At 27.9% G+C, this 17,079-nt stretch overlaps 2 protein-coding genes across 3 annotated transcripts; both read right to left on the bottom strand.

The window, feature by feature from the left end:
* Nucleotides 1–2,255: 2,255 nt before the first annotated feature.
* LOC150027313 (uncharacterized) lies at nucleotides 2,256–6,594 on the bottom strand. 2 transcript variants are annotated; one of them, XM_090304089.1, is made up of 5 exons: nucleotides 6,480–6,594; nucleotides 5,068–6,228; nucleotides 4,662–4,805; nucleotides 4,164–4,349; nucleotides 2,256–2,573 (listed from the first exon to the last, which is right to left on the bottom strand). In XM_090304089.1, exons 2-5 carry the CDS (start codon nucleotides 6,148–6,150, stop codon nucleotides 2,493–2,495), a joined length of 1,494 nt encoding a protein of 497 aa, XP_090160215.1. In that variant the 5' UTR covers nucleotides 6,151–6,228; nucleotides 6,480–6,594; the 3' UTR covers nucleotides 2,256–2,492. The 2 variants fall into 2 exon arrangements, with proteins under 2 accessions (XP_090160215.1, XP_090160216.1); XM_090304090.1 differs by having other exon boundaries at nucleotides 5,068–6,208.
* A 7,031-nt stretch (nucleotides 6,595–13,625) lies between these two features.
* Nucleotides 13,626–14,711, bottom strand: ASL5 (Lateral organ boundaries (LOB) domain family protein). The gene is made up of 2 exons (XM_068639230.2): nucleotides 14,465–14,711; nucleotides 13,626–14,062 (listed from the first exon to the last, which is right to left on the bottom strand). Exons 1-2 carry the CDS (start codon nucleotides 14,618–14,620, stop codon nucleotides 13,703–13,705), a joined length of 516 nt encoding a protein of 171 aa, XP_068495331.1. The 5' UTR covers nucleotides 14,621–14,711; the 3' UTR covers nucleotides 13,626–13,702.
* Between the last annotated feature and the right edge of the window lie 2,368 nt (nucleotides 14,712–17,079).

Raw genomic sequence — 17,079 nt, 5'->3', positions numbered from 1 at the left:
ATCATGTCGTGTCAAACCCAAATCAGGTTAGGTCTAAGTTAAGAAAAAATTTAATTGAATTAGACCTAAATCATGCAAGATCACGACTAGTTGAGTAAAATTCAAGTTAGGTTAAATTGAGTTGGACATAAATAGATTAAGTGTTTCTACAACCTTACAATTAAGTTATAAATAATACAAATTAATTAAGAATCAATTTGTAATTAAAAATATTTTAAAAAAACTTTAAAACTAAATAAAGTTAATTAGATTTTTTTGTCCTATAATGAAGTGAATTCACTTTGTTCGTAATTTTAACTTGTAACATAAATTTTTAGAATTAAGTTTTTATAACCCACTTACTTAATGAATTAATAAAATAAGACTTATTATAAGAACGAGTTAGGATTGATTCACACTTTATAAATAAAATTAATAGCTATAAAATTGATAGATATACCAATTTATTTTTTAGTCGTAAAAAATAATTTATATACTTATAAATTTAAAAAATGATACCTGACACGACATTTCTTCATCAGTTTTAACACTTTTATATATAATTTTATCTTAACTATTATATTATCGTTAATATTTATTTGGCTATTCTAATTATACTTCAATGTATTAGTATTTTTATATAATATATTGTTTTATTTGATTGTTTTTAAATATGTTTCATATTACATAGTGAATTTTAACTATTTTTATATTATTTTAAATTTGAATATAAATATAGTAAGATTTAGTATAAGATTAAATTAGATAATGTAAAATATATAAATTGAATTTGAAAAAGTATAATTAAAATCGTTTATCTATAAAAAAACATATTAGAAGATTTTAAAGTTAATCAAATATTAAAAGTAGAAATACCTTTGAAATATATTGTAACAATAAAAAAAAACAAATTTATAAAAAAATATATTATAAACATATATAGGTCTAAATAACAATGCAGATTGTCAGGAACAATACAACTGCAAATAATTAGCAGTGAGTGGTGCAAATAGTAAATTAACTAAGTCAGTATATCAATTAGTAATCGACCATCATTACTATTTTACCATTCAAATTTGGCAACTTTTTTTTATAAATAAATTCCCTATAAATCATGTTTAAACAATTTTACTTTTATTGTTATTATTAACATAACTTCGAATTTATATATAAATCATGTCACGCATCAATATAAAATTTATTTTTTCAGTCAAAGTTGTTTATAATTATATTTCTCGTTTCATTAGTAATAGCTTTAATTTCTGTATATAAATATAAAATTTATAGTTAAATAGTGTTTTAATCAAATCAAAATTCTAATTGCAATGGTCTATAATAAAATATCATGATTGAATTATGAAGCTTATAACCACAAAATAATAAATTATAAACAACAGATAAGTTTATTTATGTTATTCAATGTTTGAAGTTAATATTTATCAATTTTAATCTAATTCAAATTTAAATCAATAATGACTTGAATAATATAAATTTTTAAGCATATATTTATACGTATAAGATTAGACAAATTGTTTGAAAATAACTCCATAAAAGAAAATAAATTCTAGTATACTAAAAAAACAATATTTTTTTTAACTTGTACAATCCTTTTTTTAAATACTTTTATTTCTTACTGGATTTCTATCTAGGAAATAATTCAAACGTCCCTAAATACTTCGAAAAAAATAAAAAATATACATAAATCATTAAATCTTATTTGAATGATGAAATTAAAACATAAATATAAATATTTCTAAGTAATAATCATATAACTATTTTTTTATTTGTTAACTAATCCATATTTACATAAAATGAAAAAACAATTCTCCATGTGTGTAATATATATATTATAGATGTGCAAAACACACTTATAAATCATTAATTCATAAAACAATTAAAATTCTGAAAATGTCATAAATACATAGAACTAATTGTGAAATTATTAAATTATAATCACTAATTTCCCAATCAACAATATTATGATGCCACATTTTATCACTATTTGAGAGTCTAATTAAAAGAGAAAGGGACAAGTGTGTAAAAACATGATTGAATGATGAAATATTCCTTGTATTGATTATCCCAATGTGGGCAATATATATACAAGATGAGATCCTATTGAATAAGCAACAGTAAGGACAAAACAAATAAAAGAATATATAAAGAAATATTGCTACAATATACAGCTAATACTATCTAGAATCTACTAATATTTACAGAAAATATAACAAAAGATAAGAATGTGTTGAAGAATATGTTGAAGGTTGAGGGTTGGATTGGGCCAAGAAAGCATTGTGCTTCTTCTGTTTTACTAATTAAAATGATAATTCATGTATTACAAAGTATAAGAGAAATGTAACAATTGCTAGCAACATCACTAACTATAATTCATATTATTAAAAGAGTTATGGCAGTTTCTTAATCAAAGTTGAGTTAACAAAATTTGAAATGTCCACATTAAAATGAATATAGTATACCACAAAACCCACCATGTTTAAGCTTGAAAGGCAAAGTTACTTGTAATGCTGAGACACCTCCCCAACCAGCTTATCCATGAAATGGCATTTCTTGTCAAATCCCCAGCCTGGGTTGCTCTGCATCATATTTCAGACCAAGCATAAATAATGTGCAGAATATTCCTTCAAGTAGTTTTGTAACCAGCATTTCTCATATTTCATTGAAATAAAAGGCAATACAAACGCAAAAGAATTTAATAGAAGATGCTATATATAAGTGTGTGTGTGTGTTTGTGTGCTACTGGACTGTTTATGCAATACGATAACCACATGCATATAATTTATAATTTTTGAGCATTAAGTGTAAGAAAGAATTATATCGTATACTCTGCAAATAAAGCACCAAAAAATAAACAGGTTCTTTAACCTTCCGCATTCCATTGTAGTTCTCGTTTCAATATAAGAAAACAACTTTTAAATTGAAGATATAACCAGCTAAGCTGTAACCGTAACCAACCATTAAATTCAATCATTTTAGTTAATACTTTCCTTTGCTGTACATTTTTACTTAATTGACATTAAGTTAGTAAGTAGTTTATTCCTTCCCAAAGAGATGACTGCAGTAGCGACACCAAAGAAAACTCAGCCACACAAATAACACAATAAAAAAGTTACAAACATGTCCACTGAAAGCAAAAATAAAAATAAAACTAGATGAACTTTTAGAGCACTGAAAAGAATTAGCCCAGGGAATTCTCAAAATAATTCATAGCAAACTCCAAAGTCCTAACTAACTTTTCAGTCATAATCAATCTCTTATGTGAAGGAAATCGTTAGCACACATTTATATGCTTGTAATTTTTTATATAGAGAATCTGCAATCAGAAGTGGCCAAGGCATTTATATATATATATATATATATATATATATGAATTCATGAAAGGATAAAAGAGAAAAGAAGGGATTATAAATCAATCTCAAGACAAGTAAATTAATGTCAGGCTCAGGAAAACAAAATCCTCAACACATCAAGATTTGGACATTAAATATACTCTCCTTTCACGATTAAGATTAGTGCAACTCCAGCAGCCAGAATCAATTGATTGCCAAAAAAGCTGCAAACTTCGTATAATCATGAAATAGCAAGGTTCTGAATCAATTGTTTAATGTACAAAGCCACAAATTCACATTAATAAGGGGAACTAAAGTTTGGGAACCTCCTAGATTTCTAATCATACAGTAATAACTCTCACATTCAACCAAAGCCAACTCCAATACCTAACAATCTTCATGCATTCCTTGACAACATCTCTTAATAGATTTAAACAAATATTAAGTTTTAGGCAGAGAATTGATTTTCCTATCTATGCCTTGTCAATAGCAACTGTTCAGCCTTGGTACAAAATCAAATACATATTCTATTCTCTCTATACATTTTGGGTTTATTTTATCAGCTAAAATTTAGATTCGGGATTCCAAGACAAAATGGCAAATATTTGTTGGAATTTCAATTGATTATGCAACTGTTGAGAAATAGTTTCTCTGCTGATATCAAATTACAAGATAACTATACTGAAGAAAGGGGTTCGTTTACCACTGAATTACATGAGCAGGTAGAACATCATTGGCAGAGATACTTATAATAAGATCATCAACATCAGAGGAAAACAACTAGCCAAGTAAAACACATTTATGCCCAACCCAATATCAAAATTTAGAGTTCCAAACCTGAAGAGAGACAACAGCACGGTTAGTAAATTGTTTCACGGAAGATGGTGCACTTTCAGGAAGAGTTTTAGCAACTCTCTCTAATTCTTCCTGTTGCTTCTTTGCAGTTACCCTATCTGGTCCGCTGTAGTGATCAACAATCTTTTTCAACAATGGAACTCGGGCCATTGTCTCTTCCATGATTTCCTAGTAGGATACAAAGTTAGAAAAAAAATATCCCAGCACATGGATATAGTACAGAACAATAAACCCTTTAAGCAGCTATAAAATAGACAACTATGCATAACATAGTAACTGATACAGTACTTGTTACACAGGTTTGACATGACAAAAATATTCGCAACCAAGCCATAAAATTATTGGCGAAGAAGATAATGATGAATTAAAAATTAAAAAAAAAAATCAGTATTAAAACTTGTGACCTGAAACATTTGCAATTAATGTTCGGGTAACAATCTTATGTCATGGATAGTGGATTAGATTAACAACAAAATATACCTCCCACTCTTCCTGACTTTGGATCCCCTCATATGCCATCAAAAATGGTTTCATTTTCTCAAGTGCATCCCGAAGTGGAATTGGTTCCTTCTCATCAATATCTGGATTATCAAACTCCACCAAATATTCTGGCTCAAATTCAATCTGCAATACTTAATAAAGAAGCCGATAAAAATACAAACAATTAAACATGGAAATATGGGTACTAAACAATTAAAAAACTTCCCCGAGGGAAATGTTGTCTTTAGATCGATCTAGAGAATCGGATGATTATAATGAGTTTCCTCATAGCAATTCAATTAAAACTGGAGATTTCCCTTAATGTAGCTAAACTACAAAATTATATTTTCCCTACCTTTAATTATTTCTCATCAAATAAATAAAAATGTCAGTAGAAACCACCTACCGCATAATTGATGTCTAATGCGTCCAAATACTCATCCTCTAATGGCGATGGCAAAACTCTACCAGCCACCTCCTCAAATCCTTCGGTTAACTGATTCATTATCTCTGGCCCAAACTTTTTGGCCAATCTCTCACCATCTGCATCATCTCCTACATATAGCCCTGCAACATCTGAATCATCTGCATCCATGAATCGACCAAGTCTTTCATTTATATCCCTCCCTCTGAACCCTCCTCTTCCTATGCCTCGGCCTCTGCCTCTGCCCCTGCCTCGGCCAAGCCCACCTCTCCCTCTAAACCCTCTTCCTCTTCCAGTGCCACTTCCATCATCCTCACCTTGCGACAAAAAATTTCGTGCATTCCTCACGGCATCATCCCGTCTTGGCATTGGTTGTCTCTCAGGCAAAGTGTCAGATGCAGCTGCACCAGGAGCTCGAGGAGGGCGAAGATGCCTATTCTCTTCTGTAACTCGCGTTTCCGGCTCTGGCTGTTTCATGGGCTTCCCCCGTCCAAGTCCAGACAACACCCCTGGGATGGTGCCTGGAAGTTTGTTAACATGCTCAACATCAATAGGAAAACCATCTGTCACTGTTGGAGAAACACTGTCCTTTCTTCTGAAGAAAATGGGCTTTTTGGGTCCTGGTGGCCCCAAATCATTTGGCTCAAAAGCATTTAGAGGTTCAGGTACAGTAGCTCGGCCACGACCAGCAGGTGAATGAAAATCATTTTGAGGTTGAGGTACCGTAGTAGCTCGGCCACGACCAGCAGGTGGCTGATTTATGGAAGACAAAAATGATGGAAAAGGAACACCCGACGGAGGCATTGGCTTGCCACGGCCATGGCCATGAGCAGAACCAGGAGGAATGGGTGATTCTGCCGTGTCGGATTTAGGCTCACTGGAATTAAGCTTACCAGGAGCTCTTTCATTGAAATTGAACGGCCCTGAACCAGGGAGGGAGCCTCCACGACCACGGCCACGTCCGCCATCTCCAAAGCCAGAAGATGTAGAGAATGCAACTACCGTTCTTCTGGAGGCATTTGAAATAGTATGATTTGAGATCCTTATTCCAATGCTGCCTCTCATTGACACAGTGACACAAATGCTTACTTGGAAAATTCAAAGAGGTTTCAGCTACATGAACCTGATTCCCAAAAAGAGATACTACACCAAGTTTATATGAACTGTTAAGTAAACAACAACCAGTGCATCGATTGATGATTAAAGAGCTTTATTCAGTACAATTCTCAGTAATTTAAAACAAAACCAAGGCTGGTCATGGTTATCAAAATCGCAAACCAAGTTCAGTGTAGAATCGTTCAATTTGGCTCGTGTAAAATTGCGAGTTTAAAGGCGTTTCAGCGAAATGAACTGAATTTGTTTGTTTCTAGGTCATGATTTATGCAAAAACGAACCTAGGGAACAATTTCTTGGTCCTCTGGTTCTATCTGTTGCGTTCTCCTATCTCTTGATCTCTTCTCAGTTTCGCTCCATTTCGCGTTTTTGATTCTCATTGCACTTTGCCATCTCACTGCTCCCATTTCTCTTTTGTGGTTTAATAGGGTTTACCCCTCGATAACTATGTTGGACTGGGCCTACATTTAAGCCCAACAACTTTTTTTTTATGTATAATATAATCAGAGGTGTTTCTTCCTGCACCCCATAAAAACGTTAAATGACGAAAATAACTATTCTCAGAACCCGATTTTTAAAAACACTCACAACACCATGAAAACTGTGTTTTGAAATAAAATGTGACAATTTTGAGATTTCGAAGTGATGGGTGCAGGAAGAAGAATGATGAAGTATACAAAGAAACACCCTATAATCAATTATTATTAGAAAAATATATAAAAACTAGTTAATTTATATATGTAATATGATAAACTAATCATAATAATAATAATATTACAATAAAAAAATATAAGGGTGTTTGGATTGGGAAGGGGATGTGTGGGGATTTGAGAGAGTAAATGTGTGGAGATGTGAGAGGAAAGTGTGAAGAAAGTGAGAGTGTTTAGATTGAGGTATATTAAACTGAATGTGTGAGAAAGTTTATGTGAACTTGTGAGTGATGTGATGGTTATGAAGAAATTTTATTTTATTTTTTAAAATTGATAAATGTTGCTTTACAAATTTATTCTTGGTATTATTTTTTTTTAATAATGAAATGAGTTATTTTTGTTTAAAAATAAATAACTTTCACATATTTTATAGATTTAAAAATTAAAATTAGAAAATAAATATATATTAAATATAAATAGATATAATTTAAAAATTATAATTATAAAAAAAATATATTCAACAAATTAAATAAAAACAAAACTTTAAGTAATTTCTAAATATTAAACCTGCATTATAAAATTAGAAAATAAATCAGATCTTATATAAATAAAAAATAATATTTTTTTATTATTAAAAAAATTATAGTAATAAAAAATAAATAAAAAAACATTGAAAAAAATATAACGTAATTAAAAATAGAAAATAATTTCATAAAAAATCTATTATCAAATAAATTACTAACTCATAAACATAATAATTATAAAAAAAAAATATTAATATAAACGCAACAATTAAATAAAATAAAATAAAAACTTCAAATAATTTCTTAAAATATTAAATATATACTATAAAATTAGAAAATAAATCACATCGTATATAAATAAAAAAAATATTTTTTAATATTAAAAACCATGTAGATGAATGAGAGTAAATTCAAAAATAACACATGCTAATGTAGTTTTCTCTCTAAGTCTCTTCATTTTGAGGGAAGAAGATATTTACTATTCATAGGTATATCTTCTCTTCCTCTTCCATGCAAAAACCTAGATCCAAACAACTAATAACTTCTCACTTTTTTTTTTCTGTCAACAGTACATACATAGAAACAAACAGAGCTAAATATTTATTTATAGTATAATATAATATTAAATTATATATTTATTTATAGTATAATATGATATTAAATTATATAGGTATTTTAATATTTTATATTGGAAGTAAACTCTTACGAGTTCTCATTCTGTGTGAAGAAAACAAATTATTGGAACTCAAAGCCTCCATTCTATATCAAATGGTCAACAAAAAAATTGGGTTTCGTGGGTCAACTAAATCAACATGGTGTGACTTGGGTCATTTAAAGCTACACAAAAATAGCTATTATAATTTAATGTTTCGAGTATTTTTAATTATATGATTTTTTTTTCAACTTAATATTACTAAAAAGAAAATACTCTTTTAAAATGTTGTATATTCCAGTAATCTCTTTCAGAACCAAACTCGTTTTTATAGCTTGAGTTTAGATTTAAATAAAATTGAATCTATTGTATTAAATTAATTTAAATTTAACATATGTACCATAATTTCACCACCTACATTATAGATACATATATGGAATAAACATTATTTATTTTAAAGGTATAATCTCTTTCCTCGTCAACAGGTTGACTGACAGAATAAATTTCAATCACGTTCAAGCATGATTAATCAAGTTAATCCACAATTAAAAATTAGGTAATGTATCCATAAACGCGATCCAACTCCCTAACTTGGTCCAATAAGAAAAGTCAACTAAAGGTAATATAAGTAGCACACATTTCAAGGTTCAGGTACGTCATCATCTACAATGCTATGACAATTGTACATTGAACACCTTTACTGACTTGAGTGTCAGAGTGTCTTCTACAGGTCCGAGTCTGGACTATGAGAAAACTGAGAAGTGAGACGAGTAAGAAAAAGCTAAGAGCTTGCGAGAAAGGAAGATGAAGTACAATCATCGAAGGTAGAAAAAGAATCCGTTTAATAATTTTTTAAGCCTCGTTCAAAAACAAGTATATATATAGTTTATAATAAAATGTAAATTAAAGTTTTTCACCTAGTATGTTTGTTTCTCCTGATTTACTATTCCCACAAATTAAAAGACTATAACGCGTGAAAAAAAAAATATGACAAAAACTAAGTAATACATGTCAATAAATTTTCCTTTGTAAAAAACAAGGATTTGCGAAAGAAAGTACTCATAATCGATTTTATTTAAAAAATATAATAATTATATAGATAAATGATAATAAAATATTTACATAGATTAATTATGTTTAAAAAACATAATCAATTATATACATAAATAATAATAAAATTTTACATATATAAATAATAATAAAAATTTACATATGTGATTGATTATATTTTTTTAATATAATTGATTATATTTAAAAATATTATATATCATTTACGTTTATATATTTATAATAATTATTGATAAAGTTTGCTATTTGTTAGTTTGTTTTTGGGTTAACTTAGTTTATTTTTTTTATTGGGAGTTTTTTCTTGTATTTCTACATTTTTCTTCCTGCACCCCTACATTCTTTAAAATACTGAAATTATCCTTTTACAGATCAATGTGATTCCAGAATAGAGGTTCCATAAGAAAAATTATTTTTGAAACCGGGGTTCTGTAAGTAAAGAGTGTTTTCAGAATAAGAATTTTGAAAGACAAAAAATCATTCTGAAATTTTTTTTGGAAGTATTTTAGAAAAAGTAATCTGGAAGTATTTTTAAAACGAGTAAAACAGTATTCTTCGAAAATGATGGGTTAGGAAGAAATATTTTAAGGTTCAGGAAGTAAAATAGTCTTTTTATAGGTTTAGTGTTTGGGTGTGTGTAATGTTGAGTAGTATGTTGTTGTTGAGATTTTTTTTCAAATTATGTTATCATTCCAGATTTTCATACAAAGTTCACACTTATTTTAAATCATTAGCTTTTACATTACATATATATTATTTTAAGTTTTAAAAACATTAGTCATTGCAAAGGTAAAAAAAAAAAACAGAAGTATAAGTGTAATTTGAAAAAAAAAAATGGAAAAATTGCTGCAATTTACTATTTTTAAAATTATTTATTTTTTCCTTTTCCACTATCAAATATCACTCTTACTAGTTCCATCTTACCCATGCACTTTCAGATCCAGTAGAGTATTGGACACTAATATCTAAAGAGTGAGGTTTGTGACTTTAAAAAGGTTATTGTATTATTCAAATGGTGAAATGTAAAAAAAGTCTCTCAGATTAAATTTATAAAACAACCTTATTTTGAATAAACACATAAAACATAGTAAGGATAAAATTAATCCAATAATACTTTGATTCTTAAAAAAAAATTCTTCCGGTGTAAATAAATAAATTACAATGATTAATTTAGAAGTTGAGTAAACTACATAGAATTTTTTATGTTATTTTAACACATGATATAATGTTCTTCAAACAAATAAGAAAATTATTGTGATATGTTAGGGATGTTTGTATACTATTTTTTAAATAATGAAAAATTAGTATATGTAATGCAAATTATTTTAAATAAATAATGTGACCAACTTTTGTTCCTCTAGAAGACTTCTCTATTGAAACTATAATTAAGATCATAAGAAACATTTAAAAAATCTTATTTAACATGTGTGATGATTATTATAGGAACCAAAAGTCTTATGATGTGAAGTTATGTTTTTGACAAGAAGTAATTAGATGAGTTGAAATGAAGACATCACAATTTTTGTTCCTTTCCTCATTTTTTTTTATTCTCATTGTCACTTCAATTGGACATTAATTCCTCAAAGTTCAAAGGTAAGCAATTACATACACCTAGAATAAGAAAGAAAGTGACAAAACTCACGAGATAAACGAAGAAATCAAATACTAATTTTGAATTAAAGAATGTTTCAATAAACTTATTCCTAAAATCTATATCTCTTAGAGAAAATGAAAGAAAAAAAAAATATTTTAATACATGAAAATGATTTTATATATAAATAAATCTGTGAAGCTTTTTACATTAAAAAAATGGTTAGTATTATCTTATGAACAAACTCACTTCATTTTTTTTAAGTTTTTTCTTTTAAAAATGTTTGTAGTGAAGTTTGTTCAAATATGTCATTTAACTTTAATCATTTTATGTGTGTGATTATAAATTTGTCATAAGATGAAATAATTAGTAATTTAAATCATTTTTATATTTGGGGAGATTAATCTTTTATTGGATACTTCAACTAACATATATATTATAAAATAATTAATTCAAATGTAGTGATATATGTTTTATAAACATCCATGTGCTGCCCTACCTTATAGTATTTAATTATTATATTTCTAACTTGATAGGTTTAGAAAATGATGAATTGGTCGACACGTCCATGTTTAAAACAATAAGAATGAAAGTAGTACATGATACAATGATTGTAAATTTTGAATTCTTGTGTTCCCACTTTTGTAATCCTAATTAAGAATCATATTCGTTGTGCAAGAGAAATAAAAGAAATTAAGAATTAGTCCTGCTACAATCAATAAAATAATTTATCCATTTTGTGTAATATTTCTTTATAAAATGTTATTACTACTACTAAATTATAATCTAATAGTCGTCTTTATGAATACTTTATTATAACACCACTTATAATAAATCAAAGAACAAACTATGTATAATAGTAATGAATAAAAAAATACCATGTACAATAATTTTGCTAACTTTTATAATAATTATTTTAAAAATATTTCTTCTATGTTTTTTATTAACAGACATAGTAAATATTACATTGTCTGCTTAAACTAACTTTTTTTTCCAATTTCTAAATTATTTTATATTGATATTTCTTTTAATTTATAAAGGCTTCACCCATTAAAATTGGTTATATTTGATATATATACCTAATTTGACCATTTGACAGATTTCACTTTATTGACAATATGCAACATATCAAAGTTCGTTTTTTCATGGAAATGATGCAATCTAAATCATAAATAAGGATAAAAAATTATTATGAATTTAGACAAGTTAGGTATAAAGACGATAGATATAAAAGTTGTGTAACATCTTTAGGATTTAAGGTTTAGGGTTTAGTTGAAATAATTTGTAAAAAGTTGTATGATGTTGGTAATTTATACAATTTTGATTAAGTTTAAAATTTACATTTAAAGTGTTACTTTTACACTACTTGAATGTAAAATTAATAGAATTGAAGTCGTACCATTCATCTATGACTTTAGTCATATAAGATTTATATTGAAGTTGTGTATATAGAATATGCTTCTTTTGTCAATTTTTAAAAACAAAATGTTTTTTAAATAAATTAATTAATTAAGTTCAACTTAATCAAAGTTGTGCAAACATCACACAATTTTTCTCGAAATAATTTCAACTAAAGTTGTAGAGCGGTGACATGACTTATACGTTGATAATTTTTTAAAGAAAGTCGTGTATTCTTAATATGACTTCTTCGTATGAAATCGTTTCGATGAGACATAACTTATCTAAATTTGTAATATTTTTTTTTTACTTATATCCATAATAAATTATCTAAATTGTAACATTCACTTAAAAAAAACCATTTTATTTTAAATTGTAAGTTCACTCAGGAATGTGCATCAAAGTTAACTCAGGTGTAAGAGTTGTTTAAAGTGTTACATTAATATGTTACTTCCTCTATTTTATTTTAGGTGTAGTTTAAGTTTTTTAATAATATATTAAATTAATTGTTTCTTTACGTCTTTAAAGTAATAATTATAATTAGTTTAGTATTATCAAGTAAATATTTATACTAATATTTTTATTTTATCAAACACAAACAAATTACACAAAAATACTATCATTCAATAATCACAATTCATTATAAAGCTCAAAGTCAATGTGAAGAAACAACTACAAAGAATAATCTTTCTTTCATGCTAGAATTCTTTTCTTATCTGTCCGAACTAAAGAAAGTAACCTATTGATATTAACATTATGAATAATTTTATAAATTTATTTCATATAGTTATAGTTGTGAAGATCATACTAAAATGTGCAGATTTTTAATATTTTTTTCTAAGATTCCATCTCTTAAACTAGAATGACAGGTCAAGCATTATTAACTCATAAAGAAAAAATTATGCTTCAATAAGAACATTTGGCTTTTAAATAATATCAAAGAAACATTTCTTTATCAACAGATAGAGACCTTCACATGATAATAGAATATTATAGTACAAACTTTATTACTTTAGAAGTTGAAAAAAAAAAAAAACAAACACAGAATTAATTTTAAAAGTTACAAACTCCCCTCATTGAAAAGTTACTTTCGAATCTAACTAATACAAGCTTTTCTTTAATTTGGTTTAACTTTTTCATATGATTACATAACTTATAAAATAAAGTATTTCATGCAGCTTCCTTCAATATAATAATTATAATAACTTCAACTGTAAGACAAATTGCACATGCATGATTTGACCCGTACATTCTGTTTTTTGTGTGTTTATGTTGAAACTTTTATTATTTATACAATATTTTATAATATCATTTCTCTCGTCCACCACATTAATATTAATTTATCTCATTTCTTCCCATCTCATCTCATCTTTCTTTTTACTATAAAAAACTGTATGAACACAGTTTCTCTTTCATTAACAATTTTAATATCTCACCCTTAATTAATGTTCTGTTTTTTTCTTCTCTCCCTCTTGATTTCTAGGAGCCTGTATGAACAACAAGAATAAGATAAAACAAAGGTGCACTAAGAGACAAAAGGCATGTTCTGACTAGACAAGCAAAATGGTTGAAATTGAAACAAAACATTTTTGTAACAGTTGAAATCCATTGAACATTGGTAAATTCAAGTCCAAAAAGACTCTCTCTTAAGAGACTCATGAGGGTCTTGGAGCACATTTGAAGAGGAGGAAGAGGATGAAGGAAAGTGAAGATACTGAGGAAGAGTTTCGTAGTTATTGTGTACTGATAGGAGCAGTGATTTGTCATCATGGTATGCTTGTGTTGTTAAGGTAGGTTCTTGTGGCTGCATCTGGATGCATAGAATCTCTGCTTGAGCCACTGCAAGCTGCATTTGCAGCTGTGAAACCTGGTTCTGTAGGTATGATATGGCTCCAACACATCCATACACTGGATCTCTCACTCTTGCATTTGCCTCATAAACTAAACTGCTCACAGCATCTGCTCTTTGATGAACTGGAAGCTCCTGCACACACACAAAAAGAAGAAACACATTTAGTGAATGCTATCACATAACCACTGCAAGAAAAAACTACATATATAGCTATGGACTTTTTACCTACAGACATGATTTGGTGTAGATAATAAACTATGTGACTTTGATCAAATTTTGGAGATTATAATGTATAACATAACTGAAAACTTTATAAACACTTGGACTGTTTTAATTTTGAACATTTTCTTGCAACAACATGTATCTAGAAAATCAATACTGTAAGGATTAAAGAGACAGAAGAAGGGTTAGTTGGATAGTGAATTAAAGGAGTGAAACTTGCAGAATACTCAGATTTTACAGAAGCAAAGGTTGAAGTTGGAATGTTTAAACACAGAAAGAAAGAGAGAAAGAAGGGTAAGGAGTTAGAAATACCAGGAGCATTTTACTGACATTGCTAGCACCAAAGACCTTATGCACTATGGCAAACTTGCGAGGGTCATCAGAAGGAAAGTAAGGAGCAAAGATGCATTCCTTGGAGCAACGGCGTCTGAGCAACTTGCAAGAAGCACAAGGTGAGGTACCTCCCATTTAGAAGATAAGTAGAATAGAATACTCACAAACGAAGAGGATCAAGCTTTTGTTGTCTTTTGATGTGTGAAAACTAAGGCAAAACACAAGGAAGAAAAGGGTTTAAGAGAATGAGTCTAATAAATAGGCTGTGAGATTTGAAATTGCTTGCCTAATGTAGAATAGCTAGATGCACGTGCCCTTCTTGTAAAGTATGAATTCAAAATAATAAATTAACTTGCATGTACGATCAAACGCGTAAATCAACAGGTAGGAAATTGTTCCAACTTACTCACCAAGTCTCGAGTTTGAGTTTAACATTTTCATCATCTAAAATAATGTTATGTCACTTCAACATGATGGTATTAAATGAAAACACAAAACGAAGTTATTTAGAACCCACTTCTTCTAGTGTGATAATATGTAAAAATATGCATTTCATATTGTAAATTACAAGTTTAGTCAAGAATATTTGCAGCATTATGATACATTAAGAGAGCAATGAAGTCAAAGAATGAAGGAAAATTAGGGTTACACGCTCTAAGAGGTGATGAGAGAGGAAGAAGGAAGAAAATAAGACAAACAGGAGAAGATTGAATGGTTTGATTTGATTGAAACCATATATGAAGAAAAGATTAAAAAAAAAAATAAGAGGGTGAATTTTCTTATTTTTTAAACAAGAATGAATTATTTTTTTGCTACTATTTTTACTTATTTGTTTTCTGAGTCTATTTATCATACATTAGGCGGTGGTCAAATGCTGGCAAGGCGCGTGATAGGTTGGCAATGCACGCAGTTGTGTAGTATTTACGTCCCTCCACGTATGTACACATAACGTATTTTATACTCGTATGTACCAATAATATGTATGTAATCCAGTTGGACAATACATAGTTTAATGTAAACATGCTGACGGATATTCAATTTTCTAAACATGCATTTAAGAAAACCTTGAATAAGTTAAGGTATCTTAAATGTTCCTTTTTATTTAATTATTTAAAAAAGGTTTTATGATTTTGAGATTAAGGTTGAGATGTAACTCAAATTCTTTTTTACAATCAAATGGAGAGGGGATGAAGAGTAAGATATGTTGAGGTGTAATTATTGGGAGCAGAATTTGGAAGAAGAGAGTTGTGAAAAAAGAAGGGTCCAACATGAATGTTTGTTGGCTCAGGTTTCACATGCAAACCCTTTCAATTATTTCTCTCTATCTCTCTATATATGTCTATACACCAATTCTTACATGGCAATTTGAATGATATATCTTACAAAGTGGAACCGATAGCGGGTGGCCTGATAAGGCCAACAAATACTCGTTAGGATAGGCTCAAAATGACTCTGATACCATCTTACGAAAGTAGACTTTAAGCCTAACTCAACCCCATAAAACCGACTCATAGGGTTGAGGTTTGCACCCACTTATATACAATGAAAGGCTCTAATCTCTAGTCGATGTGGGATCTCCAACAATATAGTTTTTAAAATTGCATAATATATAATATTACAAGAAAAATTATAAAATAGAAACTTATTTTTAAAAACAAAAAATAATTAGTTGTTATAGTGACTAAATTAAACTAAAAAATTTAATTTCTAAATTAGTTTGTATTATTATTAAATGGTTTCTAAATTAGTATCTAATTAGTAATCAAGATTTTTGCTATCAAATTTAGAATTTAAATGATTTGTAGTTAAAATCTTGGTAGCTAACTGGTACTAATTTAGAAACTATTTAAAAACTAATTTAGAAACTATTTTTTTAAAATTTTAAAATGATATCTAACTTAGTCATTATAACAACTAATTATTTTTTTTCTACTAAAATTGATTTCTATTTGTCTTGTAGTGTAATTTTAAAATATAAGAATTTTTTTTTTTAGGTTTTGAATTTCACAATTTTCAAAATCAACACATAGAATTTTAAAATTGTAATTATAATATAAAACTTGAGTAGAAAAGAAAAAACTCTATTTCGTTGTTAGACAACGGTATAGATAAATGGTTGGGTATACTCTGACCATGAAAACGTGTTGTTTTATGTTAATAATTGTCAAGTTAAACTATTAATATAATCGAATACTTGACTCTTACCTTCAATGAATTTGAAAATAAATCTAAACATATATTTTATCTAATAGAATCAATTTAATCAAATACAATTATAATTAATTATCTCATATATAATCAAATTTAATTCAATCAAATGTGTGGTAATTAACTCAATCATATTTAATCAAGGATTTACTACATTTTTATTTCTTGATTTTTTTTTTAATCTCTAAATTCAAATATAGTCTTTTAATTTTTATTTCATTAACATTTTACTTTCTATCCTCAAGTATGTTATCAAGCAATGACATGATAATTATGTCATCATCCATATAAACTATCATGTCATTAATTTGTCTCATTTATGTTTATTTTAAGTAATTTATGCTTTCAATCTCATATTTTAAAGTTGTTTTTTAGTCTTTTAACAT

The sequence above is a fragment of the Phaseolus vulgaris genome, chromosome 6, assembly GCF_051622355.1.
Source record: "Phaseolus vulgaris cultivar YP4 chromosome 6, ASM5162235v1, whole genome shotgun sequence".
Lineage (NCBI taxonomy): Eukaryota > Viridiplantae > Streptophyta > Magnoliopsida > Fabales > Fabaceae > Phaseolus > Phaseolus vulgaris.
This window is presented reverse-complemented; position numbering and strand designations above follow the sequence as displayed.